The 20,849-nt window shown below is 35.1% G+C and overlaps 3 protein-coding genes across 8 annotated transcripts in view; 1 reads left to right on the top strand and 2 right to left on the bottom strand.

Moving 5' to 3' along the window:
* LOC135843754 (myelin regulatory factor-like protein) overlaps window positions 1-20,849 on the top strand; it is a 38,665-nt gene that overhangs the window by 15,101 nt on the left and 2,715 nt on the right. For 3 of the 5 annotated variants that reach the window (XM_065361759.1, XM_065361755.1, XM_065361760.1), the window contains exons 2-13: window positions 16,980-17,076; window positions 17,186-17,440; window positions 17,673-17,734; window positions 17,941-18,189; window positions 18,543-18,689; window positions 18,774-19,002; window positions 19,097-19,190; window positions 19,279-19,457; window positions 19,532-19,745; window positions 19,827-20,027; window positions 20,113-20,331; window positions 20,460-20,616. In XM_065361759.1, coding sequence (XP_065217831.1) covers window positions 16,980-17,076; window positions 17,186-17,440; window positions 17,673-17,734; window positions 17,941-18,189; window positions 18,543-18,689; window positions 18,774-19,002; window positions 19,097-19,190; window positions 19,279-19,457; window positions 19,532-19,745; window positions 19,827-20,027; window positions 20,113-20,331; window positions 20,460-20,616 — 2,103 coding nt within the window. The remainder of the gene's footprint in view (window positions 1-16,979; window positions 17,077-17,185; window positions 17,441-17,672; window positions 17,735-17,940; window positions 18,190-18,542; window positions 18,690-18,773; window positions 19,003-19,096; window positions 19,191-19,278; window positions 19,458-19,531; window positions 19,746-19,826; window positions 20,028-20,112; window positions 20,332-20,459; window positions 20,617-20,849) is intronic. The other 2 variants (XM_065361758.1, XM_065361757.1) reach the window with 2 other exon arrangements.
* On the bottom strand, window positions 1,460-5,428 carry LOC135845258 (uncharacterized). Its single transcript, XM_065363724.1, has 2 exons — window positions 5,317-5,428; window positions 1,460-4,332 (listed from the first exon to the last, which is right to left on the bottom strand). Exon 2 carries the CDS (start codon window positions 4,175-4,177, stop codon window positions 2,093-2,095), a length of 2,085 nt encoding a protein of 694 aa, XP_065219796.1. The 5' UTR covers window positions 4,178-4,332; window positions 5,317-5,428; the 3' UTR covers window positions 1,460-2,092.
* Window positions 10,351-13,737, bottom strand: LOC135843755 (uncharacterized). 2 transcript variants are annotated; one of them, XM_065361762.1, is made up of 2 exons: window positions 13,469-13,737; window positions 10,351-12,697 (listed from the first exon to the last, which is right to left on the bottom strand). In XM_065361762.1, exon 2 carries the CDS (start codon window positions 12,622-12,624, stop codon window positions 10,546-10,548), a length of 2,079 nt encoding a protein of 692 aa, XP_065217834.1. In that variant the 5' UTR covers window positions 12,625-12,697; window positions 13,469-13,737; the 3' UTR covers window positions 10,351-10,545. The 2 variants fall into 2 exon arrangements, with proteins under 2 accessions (XP_065217834.1, XP_065217833.1); XM_065361761.1 differs by lacking the exon at window positions 13,469-13,737 and adding an exon at window positions 13,007-13,436.

The raw sequence follows: 20,849 nt of genomic DNA, 5'->3' as shown, positions 1-20,849 counted from the left end.
CATGTGGTTCAAAGACAGGAATTTAATTCTCTTTGAGATCACTCTCATCAGATTTTCACTAGAACGTACGGTTCTTCCCATATATGTGACCCCGCCTGACAAAATCGCAGGCTTGTTCACCAAAAAAAATTTCCGGTCAAGGTTACGGTTAAAAATTAAACAAGAAATTCAAAATTTCGGTTAAAGGTTACGTTAAGGTTATTCATTTTTTAAAGTTACGGTTAAGGTCCAGGTTACGGTTATTGATGACCATTTTTTTCAGTTAATGGTTAAGGTTAAGGTTACAGTTTTTGGTGGTTCGGTTAATGGTTAAAATTACAGTTGAAAATTTGAAAATTTCCAAAAAATCTTTCGGAGTTTGAAATTTTGAAGTTTAAAAAATTGAAAAACTGGTAATATTTCATCTTTTGATCATTTTTTAAATTAAAATTTCAAATCACTACAAATCACATTGAAAAAAAACTCAGATAAAAAGAAATGAAGGGCTAATTGTGAAAGTTGCCTTAGTCAGCAGTGATTTTTGTACATAATCAATGAATACATTGTTGTCCTGCTTCAGTGATAATGTAAAAACTTCATGGTCAAGTATTAAAAAAACATGTTCAACTATCCCAGAATGCATTACAATACTCATTTTTCCCTTTAAAATTGATGAAATATGAAAAAAAAATATTTAAAGTTGTGTAAACAAAAAAATGACTAAGGTGACTTTCACAATTAGCCCTTCAAATGAATTTTAAAATTTTGTAACAGGTTTTTTTCTAAACATTTTTCGGTTAAGGTTATGGTTACGGTTTATTTTGATCTCAGAAAACGGTTATGGTTAGTGATATTTCAAAAAAAAAGGTTTTTTGGTTACGGTTAATTTTTTTTTTTGGTCAATTTACCGGTTAATTTGCGATTACGGTTAATGGTTAAAAACTGGTTAACAAGCCTGCAAAATCAACAGTTTCGACAAAATTTCAAAAAATGTTTTTTTTTTTCAAAAATCTGATCTTTCAACCCTTAAGATTCATTTTAAACGTAATTATTTTGGACACTTTTTTTGTCAAAATGGTCGATTTTGTCTGGCGGGGTCACATATGCAAAAAACTAAAAGATAGAAAATCTGTATTTGAAAACAAATTCAAAACAACAACAAAATACAATTAAACCAAAAACATGTGAAATGGAACTGAATTCCAAAAAATTTCATGTCATGGTGAAGAAGGGGTAGTACCCTTAAGTCACTGCTGGGTAGTGCTTCGGAATTTGCAAACCTCTAGGCACTAGAGCAGGAATTTGGACTTACCCCAAATTTGGACTTACCCAGGTGCATCTTATGTAAACAGTAAACATACCACTACCACCACTAATCCGTTCCATTATTTTCTGACACATGCGCACTGCGCAGATGCATTTGTTTCCAATTAGAAATCAACAGAGTTGGCGACAAAAGCAGTGGGAAAATTTCACGTTAGAGTAGCCGTCTATATAGCTAAAAGGTTGATGATTTTATCATCATTCATTCAGATTGTAATAGAAATTCCTAGACAAATTGAGCAAAATATGCATTTAAAACATTGAACTAATTACACCATCAGATTCCTCATGTCAAAACCTCTCATTTTTAGACCCTTTGCAGGGTTCATTAGTCAATTTTGGCTTAAAATTGGTTGAAATGAAAATCCCAAAACTGGAACCAATTCATCCTGGAACCAAAACAATTTTTTCAATTCTGAAACCAATCCTGAAACCAAAATAAAAATTTAGAAGAACAAACTAAACAAATCCAATCCTAAAATGAATAAATTTTGATCCCAAAACCAAAACCCAATCCCAAAATCATTAGGGACTCACAGCTCTGGTACATATAAGTAGACAACTTTAATTCTAAAATTTTGGAAAAGTAAGTTGGTACCCAAAAGTTTAATCAGTCACTTAGTACGAGCTCTGTGATACCATCTCATGTACTTACACAGTTTTTTATTTTGAAAAAAACTGCCCCATGGCAAGAAGTTTGACGTATCGCAAAAAAACTGGCATACACCTTCTGCCGCCTCTGAGCTGAGAGCTCGAGCTATAAAGCTTTCAGAAAAAATGATCTTTTCTTTTAATCTTGAGATCTGTAAGAGAGGCTAGTTTCAGGAGCTCTTATATATGTGTTTCGATCGAGGTCCTCAAAGACAAATTTATTATTACGAATATATTTTTCTTCCAATTCATCGGGCAAAGGAGCGGCACACGAATACACGCCTGAAACAGACGACGATACTACATTGTCCTTTGTATTCAAAATCCACGTATCGTTACGGTCCAGGTATTCATATGAAAATAAAATCTTCCGTTTAGTGTCAATATCTGACCACATTGGTTTGGGCATATTACTTTCGTCAAGAACCGTCGTACTGATCTTACAACTCTCCAAGTTCACAATATGCCGCAGACGTGCAACAGTCCCTATTGGAATTTTCAACACTCGCAAGTTATTCTTATAAGTATCGTCAATCACATGAGGATCTACTTCGACTAAACTATATCGAATACGCAATTCTTTATCCCCTTGACGATTATCAATTTCTAAATTTATGACTACTTGTTTTGCAACATGATGCGCATAACGAATATACTCGTAGACACGATATTTGCCGTACTCATTTATCGAATAATTTTGTCGCAGAAACTCTTGCCTATCCGCAGCGTTCCAACCAAAGCTCCCAACCAAACACCACGAATCATTGGTGGGATAGTAAATGTCTGTAGTTGTTGCTCGAGATTTCAGTTGGATGTAATCTTCGTGATCTGTGGAAAATATTAAACCGTACGCGTATTTAAATTCCGGAATTCGGCTGCTGGAATTCACATGGTATGGAATGCGCGATTGAACCCAGTATTGAGAATACAAGTCGCTACTTTTATCTGCCTCGAAGAAACCAAGACCAGCAGTTACACCCCGCGCAAAGAATCTGCACTGGTGCGCATTGACACGTAAAATTCGAGCTAGTGGCATTATTTTACAACCCAGCAATGCTGCTGAATTAGTTTCAGAAATGAAACTACTACCTCGATTGAGTATACCAGGAGGGCCACGAGCAACGTGTTGATGAAGTAGCAGCGCCGCAGCTCGATTCCAATGCCGTGGAGGTGTATACTCGTATTTCAACGTTTTGTCAAATGCGTACGCGTACAAGGTAATCCTCGACGATAATAATTTCAAATAACCAAAGCCAAGAACAGTTGCGTGCGATATATATGTTCCATCGCGATGAAGTCCTTTCTCCAAGTGTTTTTGACGGTAACGCAAACTAATATCCGATGTAATGTTATCATACACCGCTGATCTTTCGAGTATATTTGTCTTGAATTCTTTTTCATCACAATTGAAAGTATAGATTTGCCCAATGAGCCATGGTCCGAACATACTTATGGCATTTGCGCCATCACGATTAGCCGATAAACTTCTGTACGGTGTCTTAATTATTTTGTGTATATTGGTGAGGATTTCACTAGATTTTATTTGGCGTACTTTAAAAGGAACCATCATATAATAAGCCAGCACATTAGGAAAATTGATTGATAATCCATACCAGTTATTCCAGCTGTGGTTCCATTTAGACATTTGGATATATTCATTAGAAGCTGTGTCGTATGGTATGGTATCGTTCAAAAATTCAAACACCAGCCAGATGAATTCTTCAGCATTACGTAAATTAGTTAATGCTGCAGGTGTTTCAATAGTTGGGTTTTTATCCAAGATGGATATCGTTCGTCGTATATCTTCGGCTGCAAAATGGCAGCAGAAGGAGAAATCCTCAACATTTGTTCGCCATTTGTATACTCGTACGATTTGTTGTGTATCAGGAGTGATCGTATTGTAAGTACCATTACTAAATGTGTAAGATTGTTGATCAATAATTTTTGCAAATCTAGGATCATAATCGCCGTCATATTTCATTATAACTTTTCGTGCTTCTTGTACCGACCAATATTTATTCGATTCATTTTCAAATCTTTCGTTCAGTGCTGCTTCAATAAACGTCTCGAGATATGCCTTACCTGATGTAGTTGTTTCATTGAAGTCCTCTGCTTCTGGCGGAACTTCAACTTTTTGTCCTTGACCATCTTGAAAGTGATCGAAGCTCGAAACTACGAGTACTGGTATTATTATGGTGAGCAGTAATTTTTGGTATAGATACATTTCTTGATGAAAAAGAAGTATACAAGAATAATTTGTAAGGAATTAGTGTGAGCTGAGTTTGCATAAATACTGAATCAATGATTCGTTTGAAGTTAACGTACTCGTAGGTAGGTATATTTCTTACTATGATTGATGTTTGGAAGAGTAGTCCGATTCTGTGGAAGAAAGTTTGTTTATTTAGAAAAAGCGTGTGTGGTTTTAAATTTCATCTAGGTAATCTATAAAAGTTGCAGACATCTTTTCTCAAATGATTTTTTTTGAACTCCCCTTTAAGAGTGTCATTAGACCATTCAGTACCCCCCCCCAGGCCCAATGTGACCCTTAAGAGGGTCCAACTGCAAATCCAACTTCATATTCAGCGGGTTTGATTCATATGATAACGATATTGTCAATCTTCTTTCGTCCCGAAATGGGGGAGGGGGTGCCTAACTGCTTTTATGGGCCCAAAATTGAGTTTTCAAGAAGTTGTTTGGTTTTCTATTGGTTTTGGAGGCTCGCATGCAGAATTTTAGAATTATATCACTGGCAGTCTCGCTTTTCTTGATGGTGCCATGACACAAAAAACTCATTTTTGAGTTTTCAAAGATGACCCACCTGAAGGAAAATCAGATATATTTTTGAAAGGAAAAAAACATTCGTGTGCTTGAATTAGGTTTTGAGATATGGTGGTTTCAAATTTTCTTTTATCAATATCTTCCCCCTGAGGGGACAGAAAATCTTGAAAAAAATCATGTGATTAGGCTCATGTCTCTTCTATAGTATTATGTACTATTCTGAGCGAATTCAAAATTTTTTATTCCAAACTCGATTGAAGTATTTTTTTTCGAAACAAAGCGATTTTTCGCCATAGTAGGCAAAGGGGTGAAGTAGGGGATTTGTTGGCTGCAACATTTTTTTAAAGGTACCTACTACCTACCCAACAATGTCTTATCAAAAATGTAAATCCGAGGACAGGGGCATTTCACCAATTTTACCGGGAATACCCGGTCATAATTTGTAAACAAAACAGGCATCTCATTGAGTAAAAATTGGTATTTCAAAATTCAAACAGTCACAATTTTTTTGTGAAAAAAATAAATAATAAAATAGACTTTTTGATGCACTTATCTGAAATTGAAAAAAGGAATAAAAATACTTACTGAAATCATGCTGCAGATAAAATTCAAATTATTGATCAATAATTTATATAGGTAGCGAGGTAATTATTCGAACTAGGAATTTTATGCACCTACTTTTAAAAAGTCTAGTTACTACTCGAGCTTGTCATAAAATTATGGGTAGGTATATATCAGACTTTTGCATATGCTACCCATTTTTTTTCACTTGCATAATAGCTTGTGAATATGTACTAATACTTTCTTATAAATTTCAGTACATGAGAAATTTCAATTGAATACATTCAATGATTATTAAATTAAAATAATTAAGGAAAAATTATTATTTAATTGAAGCATATATGCAAACGTTGCCTTATACGTAAGCATGTAGTTTAATTACGATTACTCGATTGTGCTTTTACTTTCACAAATTTTTCAAAAATGAGTTCGAAAGGGTTGTTGGCCGTACTCGCTTACATTGCAACATTATTTGAAAATTTATGCAAGCCTTTGGACTTTCCATTGCAATTTTTGCATTATTTATTAGCATTTGGAAACACAATGGAACAAACAAATTTGCATAAGAACACATTTTATTGTTTAACTACTTCGAATGCGAATGCCTAATCTTAAATTGAAAGGGAAGTGATCGAATATTTCACAAAAATACTCGTTTATGGTTTGCGATGTAATTATAATAAATTTTATGAGACCAAATATGTAGTGCCTATTTGAAAAGTGATTAACTTTGAGTACATACAGTAAAGCCAAATTTGTCAGGGTGTTTGACTTCATTAATAGAATTTCACCACTCCAGTACTGCAGCTCACTAGACAGTAGATATGCTGAATACCAACTTTGTCCCCCAAAACGGGCGATTGGAAAAATTTTATTCCGCAAGTTTTCAGAACTGCCTTACTCACGAGTTAACGGAAATCACCCTGACCTCAGAACCAAATTTTCAGCTGCCGAAATTGATGTATCGAAAATAAAGATGAAAATTATACTGATTTATAAACGCTCACTGTCAGCTATATAGTCATACTTTTCTCCAGCAATATTACATCGTTCCAGAAGACGTCGTCAATAATGTCTGTACCTGAAACTTTAATCCATGTCATGAGTTCTTTACTGCAAATAGATAAATTGAGGTGGATAAATCGCAAATCTGGGATGGCGAGTTGAAAAGTGTATTTTTTTACTGGTTGAAAAATTTCAAATTGAAAAAAAATTCCGATATTGTAAATTTTTAAACGGCTGACAAATTACTCAAAACTGTTTCTATCCCCTGAAATCGATTCCTCCGAATCAATTGCAACGATTTTTTGGTCGATCAAAAGCCTCCAGCATGAATTTACTTTCTCTAGCACATAGCTCTATTTTAGGGGGAGGGGGGGTGAATCGGGCTATAATCACTCCACAGGGTCAAAGAAATCCGCAGATTAGAAAAATTTCTCTCTATTTCTTGCATTACAAATTTTCAAAAGGTACCTAAACCTACTTCTTACTTGTTTCGTTGGCCAAATTGTGTTTTACAGCAGTTTTTTCAAATTTTAAGAGTGGAAATATCGAATCACATGAAAAAAATAACGTTGTTTTTTTGTTTCTTGAATAATTATGAATTTCTAATGCTTTTGACCACGCTTCGCTCGGCCAAATTTTTTGAAATTGAAATTTCTGAAAAGTTCTTATTCAAATCCGAGGAGTGATAAATCCAGGAAAATCAATTTCACAATCAAAAATGATATTCTTTTAACCCTCTGGAATGAAAAATTTCGAAAATTTTTGCCCTCACTCCGCTCGTTCCTGTTTAAATTTCATGAAAAATATAACCTATTTTCTGGAGAAATTCCAAAAACCTCACTTAAATCAATACGTTTTTAAGCTGGTAGAAGATGTCAGTGGTTGATTGAAAAAATTTGACATGGAAATTTCTAAAAAAAATCGCCTACTGCGAGTATCTACAGTATACCTACAATCTATAGGTAGGTACTAGGTACAGGGTGGCCAGAAATATCGGGTACCCCTACAAAAGTTTTCTGCTAAAATACTTCGGTTGGTCACAGTGAATGATAATAATGATAGCACATGATTGGTTGTTTGACTGGAGAGATAACATTCCACCAATCATATGCATCTATTTCGCGTTGCCAACCTATATTTTTAATGAAAAACTTTCTTAGGGGTACCCGATATTTCTGGCCACCCTGTAACTAAGTTTGCATTTTTTTTGATACTTTGGAATTTTTAGAGGAGACAATTGGGAGTGTTATCTTTTTGTCCCTTGGAAAAAAGTTCTCCGCTACCTGACTGTACCTAACTTATGACTCATTTATAACCCCCCCCCCCCCGCAAAAACTCCTGGAAACTGGCTGCTCCAGCAGTTTCAAATCGCTCACAATGCTGCGCCAAAAACTACTGAGGGTAATTCCATCCCCTCGACGTTCATTTTTTGATTCAGTAAAAAAATGTTCTTGAGTTGTGCCATGATTGAAGGTGGTCGACTTTCAAGGGTAGAAGAAGTTTTGATACACACCCACTGATTCAAAATGGTGTCTGTTTCTACCACTGGTTTTTTACATGGGTTTGAACACTACCACTGATTTAAATGGTGTCTGTCACTCCCACTGGCTTTCTTCCTACTTGGGTTTGAACACTACCACTGATTTAAATAGTTTCTGTCACTACCACTGGTTTTTTACTTGGGTTTGAACACAAACCCACTGATTCAAATGGTGTCTGTCACTACCACTGGGTTTTTACATGTGTCCACTGATTTAAATGGTGTCTGTCAATACCACTGGTTTTTTACATGGGTTTGAACACTACCACTGATTTAAATGGCGTCTGTCACTACCACTGTTTTTACTTGGGTTTGAACACTACCACTACTTTAAATGGCGTCTGTCACTCCCACTGGTTTTCTTCCTACTTGGGTTTGAACACTACCACTGATTTAAATGGTGTCTGTCACTACCACTGGTTTTTTCCTTGGGTTTGAACACAAACCCACTGATTCAAATGGTGTCTGTCACTACCACTGGGTTTTTACATGTGTCCACTAATTTAAATGGTGTCTGTCAATACCACTGGTTTTTTACATGGGTTTGAACACTACCACTGATTTAAATTGTGTCTGTCACTACCACCGTTTTTACTTGGGTTTGAACACTACCACTACTTTAAATGGTGTCTGTCACTCCCACTGGTTTTCTTCCTACTTGGGTTTGAACAATACCACTGATTTAAATGGTGTCTGTCACTACAACTGGTTTTTTCCTTGGGTTTGAACACAAACCCACTGATTCAAATGGTGTCTGTCACTACCACTGGGTTTTTACATGTGTCCACTGATTTAAATGGTGTCTGTCAATACCACTGGTTTTTTACTTGGGTTTGAACACACACTCACTGATTTAAATGGTATCTGTATTACTCAGGTTTGAACACAAACCCACTGATTCAAATGGTGTCTGTCACTACCACTGGATTTTTACATGTGTCCACTTATTTAAATGGTGTCTGTCACTACCACTGGTTTTTTACTTGGGTTTGAACACACACCCACTGGTTCAGATGGTGTCTGTCACTACCACTGGATTTTTACATCTGTCCACTGATTTAAATGGTGTCTGTAACTACCACTGGTTTTTACATGGGTTGTAATGTAACACTATCTCTGATTTAAATGGTGTCTGTCACTACCACTGGTTTTTTACATGGGTTTGAAAATGAAAACTACCACTGATTTAAATGGTGTCAGTCACTACTACTGGTTTTTTTTTACATGGGTTTGAAAATGAAAACTACCACTGATTTAAATGGTGTGTGTGACAACCACTGGTTTTCTACTTGGGTTTGAACACGCGCCCACTGATTTAAATCGTGTCTGTCGCTACCAGTGGTTTTTTACTTGGGTTTGAACACTACCACTGACTTAAATGGCGTCTGTCACTAACACTGGTTTTTTACAAGGTCGAACTTATGACAAGATCAACTTTTTCCAACGCCTTCTGGAGCCATTTAAAATTGCTGAAAAGAAATCAACTTTAGCTAGAAGCTCAAGATCGGTCTGCAAATGGTTGCAATCGATTCGGGGTGTCAATTTTAGTGGGCAGACGATGTTTTGAGTAACTTGTTGCAGAAAATTACGATTTTGGAATTTTTCAAATTTGAAATTTGTCAACTTGGAAAAAAAATACACTTTTCAATTCATCTCTTCAGATTTGCGATTCAGCTGCCTTAATCGATTCAGAAGGTCTAACTTATACAATTTGATTGGGTTTTCAGCTGCCTAGGTTGAGAACAACTCCTTCATGGAGCGATCTGAAATCTGCTATCGAAAAGTTAGCTTATGCCGGAAAGTCCAAATCGGCTTGAAAATGATGATAATTGTTTCAGGGAAGGGGGGAGGGGTAGAATTTTGTGTATAAACTGAGTTTCTGATTTTCATCTCTATACCGTATTTAATCTTTTTGTAGAAAATTAATATACCTACACGTACCTAGGATACCTATAAGTATAGGCTATTTCCTCCATTTTCAAGAATTCGTCTAAAAATGAAAAATCAACTTTTGCAGCTGAGAAATTTCGTTCTGAGATGTGGGTGACATACTGTTTCAGTGAGCTAAATTTCAACTTGATCGGAGCTGACAATAAATTTTAGAAATTCCCCAGCTATGTTTTTCTAAGCAGTTTTTATTTATCAGAACATAAATCAAGGCATTCAATGTTTTTTCTTGATTCAATTTTACCCCATTTCATGACAATTCTGTGGATCTGCTGCCTAGTTGATGTTGAAGCGATCTGTTTTTGAATTTTTTGGATGTCCTAGCATCAGGAAAAGTTGAAGAGAGAAACATATCAGGCATAGGGGGCGAGTCCCTCTTTTTCTAAAATACTTGGAAGAATTTATTTTAAAACGAGACGTAATAAATTAATATTTTCAGCACATTCAAATTTTAAAGTTTGAAAATGAGTTAGATACCTAAGGTAGGAACCCATCGATGAAAAAGTTGAGAAGTTTCACATGTTTGATATTTCTTGTCTAAAATTGAACAATGAACATATTATAAAGAATGAAACAGTAAAGATTTTCTTGAACATGATTAATACGCAAATATATGAGAAAATAATTTGTTGAAGGCTTGAGAGCTCATGAGTTGTTAGAAGCTGTAAAAAGAACTTTTTTTTGAGCTTGACATTCCAATGTACATGATAGTAAAACTCAAAAATTGGGATGGGACTTCGTTCAGTTTAATGCAAAAGACATCAAATGCACCCTTTTGGCTTGTAGAGCCATGATAACCATCTAAGTAAATGGCACTTAGCGCTGGATTTTTTATACGTGTAAATGTTTTGATTTTTGTCAAAAACAAATTTATCATCGCGAATCGACTCGTTTTCCATTTCATTAGGCAAAGGAGCAGCGCACGAATGAATACCAGAAACAGAGGACGATATTACATTGTCGACTGTATTCAAAGTCCACACATCGTTACGGTCCTGGTATTTATGCAAAATTAAAGTCGTCTGTTTGGTATCGATATTTGGCCACATAGCTTCGGGCAAATTCTTCTCCTCGAGAATTGTCTTGATTGTGCATTTCGCCAAGTTCACGTCATGCTGTAATCTCGCGATTTTCCCTTTTTCAATTTTCATCACTCGCAAGTTATTCTTATAATTATCATCCATTTTATTAGGATCTACTTCGACTGAACTATACCGGATACCCAATTCTTTATCTCCTTGGCGATTATCGATTTCTAAATCTACGACTACTCGGTTTGCATCACGATGCGCATAACGAATGTACTCGTAGACACGATATTTGCCGTAATGAAGTATCGCGTAATTTTGTCTCAGAAATTCTTGTTGGGTTTCTTCGTTGGTACCTAAACTTCCAACAATACTCCACGAATCATCGGTGGGGTAATAAATATCGGTGGTTTCAGTGCGGGATTTTAGTTGAGTATAATTATCGTGATCTGTGGAAAATATCAAACCATAGGCGTGTTTGAATTCGGGAATATCAGTTATGGAATCTCCTCTGAATGGTATACGAGATTGAACCCAGTACTGGGAGTACAAGTCGCTGGAGTGATCTGCCTCGTAGAATCCGATACCAGCGGTAACACCGCGCACGAAAAATCTGCAGTTGGCCGTATTGACTCGTAAAACTCGAGCTAGTGGCATAATTTTACTACCCTGAGTTGCTTTCGGATTTGTATCAGTTCTGAAGTTATTACCTCGATTAAGTATTCCCGGAGGACCACGAGCAACGCTCTGATGAAGTATCAGAGCTAGGACTCGATTACATTGCGGTGCCGGTGTATCTTTCAAAGTTTTGTCAAACGAGTACACGTACATGGTGTACTTCGAACACATCATTTTCAAATACCCGAACCCTAGAACTGTCTCATGCGATATGTATGTTCCATCGCGATGAAGTCCTTTGCCGAAACGTTTTACGCTATAGGGTAAAGTCAACTCTTTAACAACGTTCTTATACTCTTGGCTGCCATCGAGTATCGTCCTCTTGTAAACTTCTTCGTCGCAATCCGAAGAATAGACTGTCGCTATGAGCCATGGTCCAAACATGGCGACGGCATTTGCCCCATCACGATTGTAGGATAAACTTTGATACGGTGTTTTGATTATTTTCAATATAAGTGGAATGATTACATCGGTAGATGATAACGAGCGTGATCCAGAAGGAACCATCATATAATAAGCCAGTACATTAGGAAACACGATCGACAATTGATACCAATTCTTCCATTTATTTCTCCATTTGTTCATCCGGGCATATTCTCGGGTCTTGGTGTCAAATGGTATAGTTTGTTTGATAAAATTTAACACGAGTAGGATAAAGCTCTCAACTTGTTTCAAAAGCATAAATGTTGTGTCCGCAGTTGGTGTTTTTGTTTGCTCTTCTATCCTCCTACGCAGATCTTCGGCTGCTAAGTGACAGCAAGTGCCGAAATCTTGAACATTCTCTTTCCAATTATATTTTTTCGGTGTAGTTCCTGTCGTGTAGTAAGTGCCATCTTTGAACTCGTACGATCTATTTTTAACAATTTGTTGTAATTCGAAATCATAATCGCCGTCTTGGTCTATTATAGCTTTTCTTGCCTCTTGAACCGACCAATACTTGTTTGATTCGCGTTCAAATATTTCATCCAGGTTTCTCGTATCGGATCTTAATTCATTGCGTGGTGCAGGAGGTTCGCAGAAGTCCGCTGATTCTGGTGGGACTTCGACTTTTATTCCTTGATCATTTTGAGGCTGATTTAAGCTCGAAATTACTGGTATTATGATGGTGATCAGTAATTTTTGAGATAGGTACATTTTACAACGAAAAAGAAATCAGAATGGTTCGTTGTTTCTTTCAATGATGGATGTTGGGAAGAGGAGTCCAGTTCTGCGGAAAAAGTTTGATTTTTAGAAAAAAATTGTGCGATTTAAAATCTTAACTAGGCAACGTCTCAATATTACCAAATTCTCTGTTGAAAAAGGCTTTTTGATTTTAGAATTACCTCCATATTTCAAAACAATAAAAATGAAGAATTATTGAGGGAAAAGGATGACGGATTAATTTGAAATTTTGAAGTGAAAAAAAGGATTAGTATCTTTAAAAAATAGCAGAGAACCTTTTTGAATTGAATTTGATGAAAGTACCTACCTACATACGTATTTAAAATTTACTTAAAAGTAAAATAGAAATACTTACTGAAATCATGCTGCAGAATTAATTCAAAATATACTTGAACCAAAAATGTTAATCCATAATTATTTAAATTAGAAACTCAATACTCAGCATCTATTTGCCATAAACTTATGAGCTGATGCCTATCAATTCAGTCTTATACAGCAAACCTAACCACATGTAAGAGACTAAGAGTATACTTCCAATTTTCTTCACTTGCATAATAGCCTGTGAATACTTTCTTATGAATTATTTGGATACATTCAGTAATCATTTAATTAAAATAATTATGGAAAAATCATTGTTCAATTGAAGCATAATTTCGTGATGAAAAATGCAAAAATCATACGTACATATGCAAACGTTGCCTCATACATATAATTGAATTATGCCTACTTAATTACAGTCAGATATCGATTGTGTTTCTATTTTTATACGTTTTTTAAAATCGTGTATAAAAGGGTTGTTGGCCAAATAGGTACCTACTCGCTTAAATTGCAACATCATTTGAAAGTTGATGCAAGCCTTTGTACTTTCCATTGCAATTTTTGCATCATTTATGTGCATTTGGGAACACAATGTAAACGAAAAATTTAGCATAAGAACACATTTCAATATTTAACTATATGTACTTGGAATGCGAATGACTCGTACCACCTGATTTAAATTGAAAGTGAAGTGATCGAATATTTCACAAAAATAATCATTTATAGTTTGCGATTTAATTAAGTATAATAAATTTTATGAGACCAAAAAATAATGATTCTTATTTGAAAAACGATTAACTAGGCAGATTTAAATATGTGTAGGTACAGTAAAACCAAATTTTCAGGGTGATTGGCTTCATTAATAGAATTTTGCCACTCGAGTACTGAGCACGCTAGATCTGATGAAATACAAAGTTTGCCCTTCGAAACGGGTGCAAAAAAATGCTTATTTTTGCATGTTTTAACACATTTTCAGGTCCTACGCTACAGGAAAATTTTCTTCGTCATTTCCATTGACCACACCATTGCATTAGATCATTTACTTGTAGATGAACTAACATCAAAAGCACAAAAAATAAAAGACATTTTTTTGAAATTCATTGCCTAGGGAGCGATCCTAACCGTCTCAAAAAAATTTATACCGGACAAAGAGAATCAAAAAATAATCTCAATGTATCCCATCAGCCTAAATTTCAACTGCCTAAATTCATTGCTCGATTTTTGGCAAATTTTTAAAATTTTGCAAAGGCTTATATTTCCGGAAAAATCAAAATTTGATCGATAAAGGTAATTACAATCTTCCGAATCGACTGGCGAGTGTTTCAAGGTATTCTAGAGCCTCTATCAAATTTCCAAAAAAATAAAAAGAACAGGGTGTCTGTCTACAGGTACTGAAAGTAGTGAAAGTGTAAAAAGGCGGTGATTTTGAAAGTCGGTAGTGAAAGTAGTGATTTTCAGCAATTTTGCTTAAAAGGTAGTGAAAAATAAAAAAAAAAAGATGGAAAATCCAGTTGATTGATAATTTGAAAAAGTAAGTGCCAAAGTTCATTTCATTGAACTGTTCTTAATAAAATCTTGTGGAAATCTGATATTTCCAAAAAAAAATGTCTGGAGGTTTAAAAACAGCTTAAACCCATTTCTAGTTGAATCGGGTTCCTAAAAATTTCTCCGCGTGCACTTTCCCGGATGAAAAAATCTCAAATTTCCATTTTTCCGAATGATGAATTTCACGAATTAAAAAACGACAATGGACGAGAAAGTCATGTTTTTTTTGGAGAAAATTGCCAAAACTGTCTACTTTTTTGTCAAAATTTACAAAAAATGTATGTTTTGTAGATCAAAAAAAAATGCTGTTTTTTTTACCAAAACTACTTAAAAATGCTGTTTTTATTGAATTTATGAAAATGTTTACTTCAGTATAAAAAATTACAAAGTCCAACACGAAACAAAAATGAAAAAATTATTCGGGGCCGGGGGGGGGGGGGTTGAAAAAATTTTTAAAAATTTGAAAGGTAGTGATTTTTTTGAAAGGTAGTGAAAAAGTAGTGATTTTCGGTCAACAATTTCCTGTACCTACACACCCTGAAGGGAGAAAACGTGAATAGATCATTTTATCCATAAAAATTTTAACGCTGTAGGAATTTGGACGGGCACAAATAGTATTCTGAAAGTATGGACTAAAGTCAATCGAAACGCATAGAAAGACAGTAAATCATGATTTTGAAGATTACTGAATTTTTAATTTTAACCCTCCAAGGGGAAAGATTGAATCTGATGATCTGAACTGTTTTGAACCGATGCAATCCGATCAAAACTCTGGTCTGATTAAATGTGACTTGATCTAATTGGATCCAGCGGCCGTCCAGATTTAATAAAATCTGATCAGATCCAATTTTCCGCTATAGGTAGGTAACTGGTACCTAAATATGTAAATTATTTATGGCATTTTTTCCAAAACAAGAATCTAAAACTCGACTTGAGCCTTCAGAACGGTTCAAAACTATCCCATCATCAATAAATTCGTATAGCCAAAGATTTAAATTCTGAAAAATTACTCCAAAAAATATTTTTAAAAAACCATTTTTCTTCCTGAAAATTCTTTTAAAATTTACGAAAACTCAAATCTTTTTTGAAAAAAAAATTCTAACCCCAAAAATAATTTTCAATGGTCACTGCAAGTCGGAAGTGGTCGCAATATATAACCTTTGCGATTGAATGTGTGGCCAACTATCTATAATTTTAACGGATGTTTCCATATCAGCGACTAGAATAATCGGGGAAAAGTAAACACCTGGCGCAGAACTCCAGTCTTACAAGTACTAGATTTACATTCGAAAAATGTACTCGTAGGTATTCAAAAATGAAATGTCGCTAACGCATCAATGAGTTTTGAAGTTTAAAAATAAAGTAGGAAGGTATTTATAGGTAGATTTTTTTTTTAATTTTTGGAAATTGATGTGATATAAAAAGCACTGTAGGTAAATAATCTGAATATATTTTTTCTTTTTTTTTTGAGTACTGCCTGCAATGAATTATTTTCCTGTCAGTTGCTGAAAATGCTAGTATTAGGCCTTCCTTCGGGGTTTATTCCGGATTTTTGGTGAAATATGCGAAAATTATTTAGGTAGGTAGTAGGTACGAAATAGAATAGGTAAATTATAGGACAGTTATTAATTATGCTGGATTTTCTTGTTTTCCAAATTGTTTATAACCAAAAATTGTAGGGAGGCTATTAATTTAATTTGAAATGAGTGGGTACGTATAAAATAAATATTTATTCGTTGTGAATAGATATTTCTTCTATCTGTGTTTGTGACTGACTATAGTGTGTTTTATTTAAATTTTTAAATTTTTTTAATACATTCTAGATCAAACCATTATCACTCACAGAATATACTCGTACTTATAACGAAAATAAATATCCCTAGAATAAATTGTCTAGAGCGAATCAATCCAAATGGAACCAGACAACGGTACCATCGGCTATTGCTGTAAGGGTGTTTTAGGGCTATTACCATCTCGGTATATGTATATGTGCAAAAGCGTGATCCAGCAGTTAATTCAAATTGTCATTACATGGGCAAATTACCCTTTGCGTGCGTTTCGGTCTGTTTATCACGTAAACGTTTTTTTCAAGCTTGAAATACGATAAATTTCGTACCCTAGTTTCCCCTTATCTTCACCTTATTTTGTAATAGTATTTTTATGCTATCTATGTAGTTGTTTCAACCACGCGTCGTGTACATACACACCCTCCCTTTAAAAGCACCTGTATTATAATACCTACCTACTGTGTACACCTTTCGTTAATGCACGGTTAACCTTTGTAAACATGTAGCTCATTTAAAGCTCGATTTGTAAACTAATTCGATCACCACGAATGTGTACATAGATAAGGGAAATATTTAAATAATCCGCCAAAGACATGAGAAAAAATTTGTTAAGTAGGTGAATATAATATGGTACCTATTACCTATAGTAACTAACTTATGGGTATTTTTTGTTCGCAGAGGAACGAAATGATTATGTTGGAGGAATCGATAACGAATCTTTGGATTTTAGCCAGTTGGAAGATTTCATCAATAATGAAACTGATTCGGATCCGTCGTAAGTGTAGCAAATATATTATTCTAATTGCTATTGAATTAAGGTATAGATAAGGGGGTGTAATAAAATACAGTTAGCTTTAAAGCCATTGTTTCTGAATTTTTTAAAGGTATTTTGGAGACACATTATCCCATGATAATACAGCTTCCTCTCATTTGCCAACAAATGTGAATGGAATTCCTGGGAATGTTGATCAGAATCCTGCTAATCGTACTTTGCATCCGCATCATTTGGCTCAGTCGTCCCATCAGTCTCATTTATTGAATAAAAATCAAGTGGTTTCTGCCAACATATCAGCTGTTGCGTATAATACCACAGTACCCAATATATCACTGGATTCAACGTATACCTACGCGCATTCACAGTAAGTCAAAAGCCTAAATCAGATTTTTTGTTTGAGAATAATAATGAGTGAAATTTGTTCTAATGGATAACATTTTTGAAAAAAAAAAAAAAAAAAATTATAAACTGTTTGGCTGATTCAAAGTCTTGTCATGATGACATCTTTGCCTATAGTGATTGATATGATTGGCTTATTTTTGGCATTGCCTAAAACATACTTATCAATGTGTTTATGTTTTTTTAATGCATTACAGTCACAGTTTACCAGAAAGTCCTCCTGATTCGGGATCAGAACCTCCATACTCGCCTCCTGATGGTAATTATGAAATGTTTCAATTTTTATTATTGGTATCTCTAGGAATAGTAGGTATAAGCTTCAATTCTAACTTCATCGAATAATTTTTTTTCAAAAGGAATCACATTCTGATGAAATTGATTGATGCATTTTGGATTTTAGAATTGGTCTACTGAAAACCGGATCCTTAAAACTAAAAAATTGATAAACTGTCTTTTTACTTTCAGTACAAAAAACGACAAATAATGCCAACATTCAAGAAATTCTCTTACAAACTAATGGTTCGACGACTCCGAATGGTTTAGTCAGCTTACCATATGTCAAATCTCCTCTACAACATGCCATCCAAATGCAAAATTCCTGTGGAGAAACCATTCTACTTCAACATTCTACCATTCTTACTCCATTACTTACCCAACAACAGCAACAGCAACAACAACAGCATCAGAATGTATTGGCTTCACCGATATCTCCAGGTAAGAATCATTACAAAATAGTACATACCTAATTACCTACCTAATTAAAAATGATTAGATCTGATCAAATCCGGGCATTTATTGGATTAAATAAGATCTCTTCACACATGTTAGATCCAATAGAAGAGACCTGATTGGATCTTGCCAGATCTGAATAGTTGGATATGAATGAACAGACTTGAATAGAGCTGATCTCAATCAGATCAGATCTGACCATGATGCGATTAGATTTGTCAGACCTGATTAGATCTGATCATTTTTTCCCCTCTGGATATGGCAAATAAAACGTAGACTATTCGCTTTCGTTAACTATACGAATTTATTAAATGCTCAAAAATCACGTCCATTTTCAGGTTTATCGAATAGGGAAGGCACTACTCCTACTCAGCTTAGTAATTTATCTAACGGCGACACGTCACCCTACTTGAACCCTCATAATCGTGCCAAAAAGAGGAAACTGTCACAAGATTCTTCAAACGTGCATGTTAAACAGGAACCAGGTACTTGAATAATATTGATTAAAGAATTATTCATTACAAATTTACAATATTGTATAACCAAAGTACGGTATTTGAATTGCAAAGAATTACCATCAGATGCTGCATCTAGTCATGCTTCTGCGTTAGCAGCTGCCTCAGCGATAGCCACCTCTAAGGATGACGATTATGGATACCAAGATAGCAATAGTAACGGCCCTGGGTCGGTTAATAATGATTCTGGAGTTTACCTTGATTCCAGTTTTCAGTGCATACGATTTCAACCATTCCAACAAAGCTCGTGGCATGCATTATGTGACCAAAATCTGAAAGAATTGTAAGCATTTTGATAAGAAGATTTGATTTACAGAAATTATTGTAGTTAGATGTGAAGTGAAGATGATTTAACTGGATTTTCATTCTTTTAACAGGCCAGTTCCTCATTATCGTGTAGATGCTGATAAAGGATTCAATTTTTCCAACGCCGACGATGCGTTTGTGTGCCAGAAAAAGAACCATTTTCAGGTACACATTGTAACGTCATCTTCTGTCCTGATATTTCTGATTTGCTGACGTGGAGTTTTGGCTAACATGTTGGGGATTTTTTTTTCAGATTACTTGCCACGCTCAGTTAGAAGGCGAAGCGCAATTTGTAAAAACTAGTAAAGGTATTCGTAAGATTTCAAGTTTTCATTTGCATTTTTATGGCGTCAAAGTGGAATCACCTTCGCAGACGATTAAAGTAGAACAATCGCAAAGTGACCGCAGTAAAAAAGCGTTTCATCCTGTGCTGTTAGTGGCGTTTTTTTCTTAATCAAGTTTCAACTCATATTTTCGTAGCAATAATCTTCTAATTCTTTTTTGAGCGATTGCAGGATTGATTTGAGATCCGATCAAGTAACTAAGGTAACCGTAGGACGGCTGCATTTCAGTGAAACTACCTCGAATAATATGAGGAAAAAAGGAAAACCTAATCCGGACCAGCGGTATTTCTACTTAGTCGTTGGCCTACACGCTCATTGCAACGACAGTAGTGATTATCCAATTGTTTCGCATTCTTCGGAAAAAATTATCGTCAGGGTAAGCTAATTCAAAAGTTGTGCCTATTTTGAAACTGAATCCTCACAGTGAACATGACTAATTAATGATTAAATGGTTTAGGCATCAAATCCTGGCCAGTTTGAAAATGATGTTGAATTATGTTGGCAACGAGGCAGTTCCCCTGAATCAGTGTTTCATGCTGGCAGAGTCGGTATTAATACAGATCGCCCCGATGAAGCTCTCGTCGTTCATGGCAACGTTAAAGTCACTGGTCACATCATGAAACCCAGTGACACTCGAATCAAAACCAATATACAGAAAGTAAATGGCAATAATATGATTCCGTAACTTTTCAATGATATTTTCTTGCATGGTGTAATAAATTGTTTATTCTGTTCTGCTGCAGTGTGACCACAAAGAACAACTTCGCAATATTCAGCAACTTAACGTGGTCAGATTCACTTACTCTCCTGAATTCTCGACCCATTTTGGACTTGTAAATACTCAAGATACTGGTGTCATTGCTCAAGAAGTACAAAAGGTTTTACCAGAGGCAGTAACTAGTGCTGGAAGCATCGTGTTGCCTGATGGAACCAAATTCGAGAATTTCTTGTTGGTTGATAAAGTAAGTTCATTAGAGCAAGGAAAAATGTGTATGTTTGATACATAGATACCTGCCTATGTGCTTTACAAAATGGCATTTAAACAGATTTAGGTATTCAAGTACAAAACTGAGAATTTTATTTTGTGTAGGAACGAATTTATATGGAGAATGTTGGTGCAGTTAAAGAATTGTGTAAAGTAACTGATAATCTCGAGACTAGAATTGACGAACTGGAACGTATGAATAGAAAATTAGTTAGACTAAGAAGACATGACAGCACAAAGTCGACATCGTCTTATTCCACTGGTAATTTTTTTATCTGCATTATATTAAACTGTTAAACGAGTTGGAAAATCCAACGTAGAACTTAATTGATAGGTTGCCTTTAATGAGTTAGCGCCCGTTTTTTGTGAATTCTGTTCAAGTGATGCTACAACCTACTTACCTATATCTACATAATATTCTTTAAAAGATCTAGAGACCGTTTACTTTTATCATTCTGTTAGAAGCTTTGAATATTATCTTGTACAAAATCTGTT

This window comes from Planococcus citri, chromosome 4, assembly GCF_950023065.1.
Source record: "Planococcus citri chromosome 4, ihPlaCitr1.1, whole genome shotgun sequence".
Lineage (NCBI taxonomy): Eukaryota > Metazoa > Arthropoda > Insecta > Hemiptera > Pseudococcidae > Planococcus > Planococcus citri.
The sequence above is the reverse complement of the archived record's forward strand: the minus strand, read 5'-3'. Positions and strand labels throughout refer to the sequence as shown.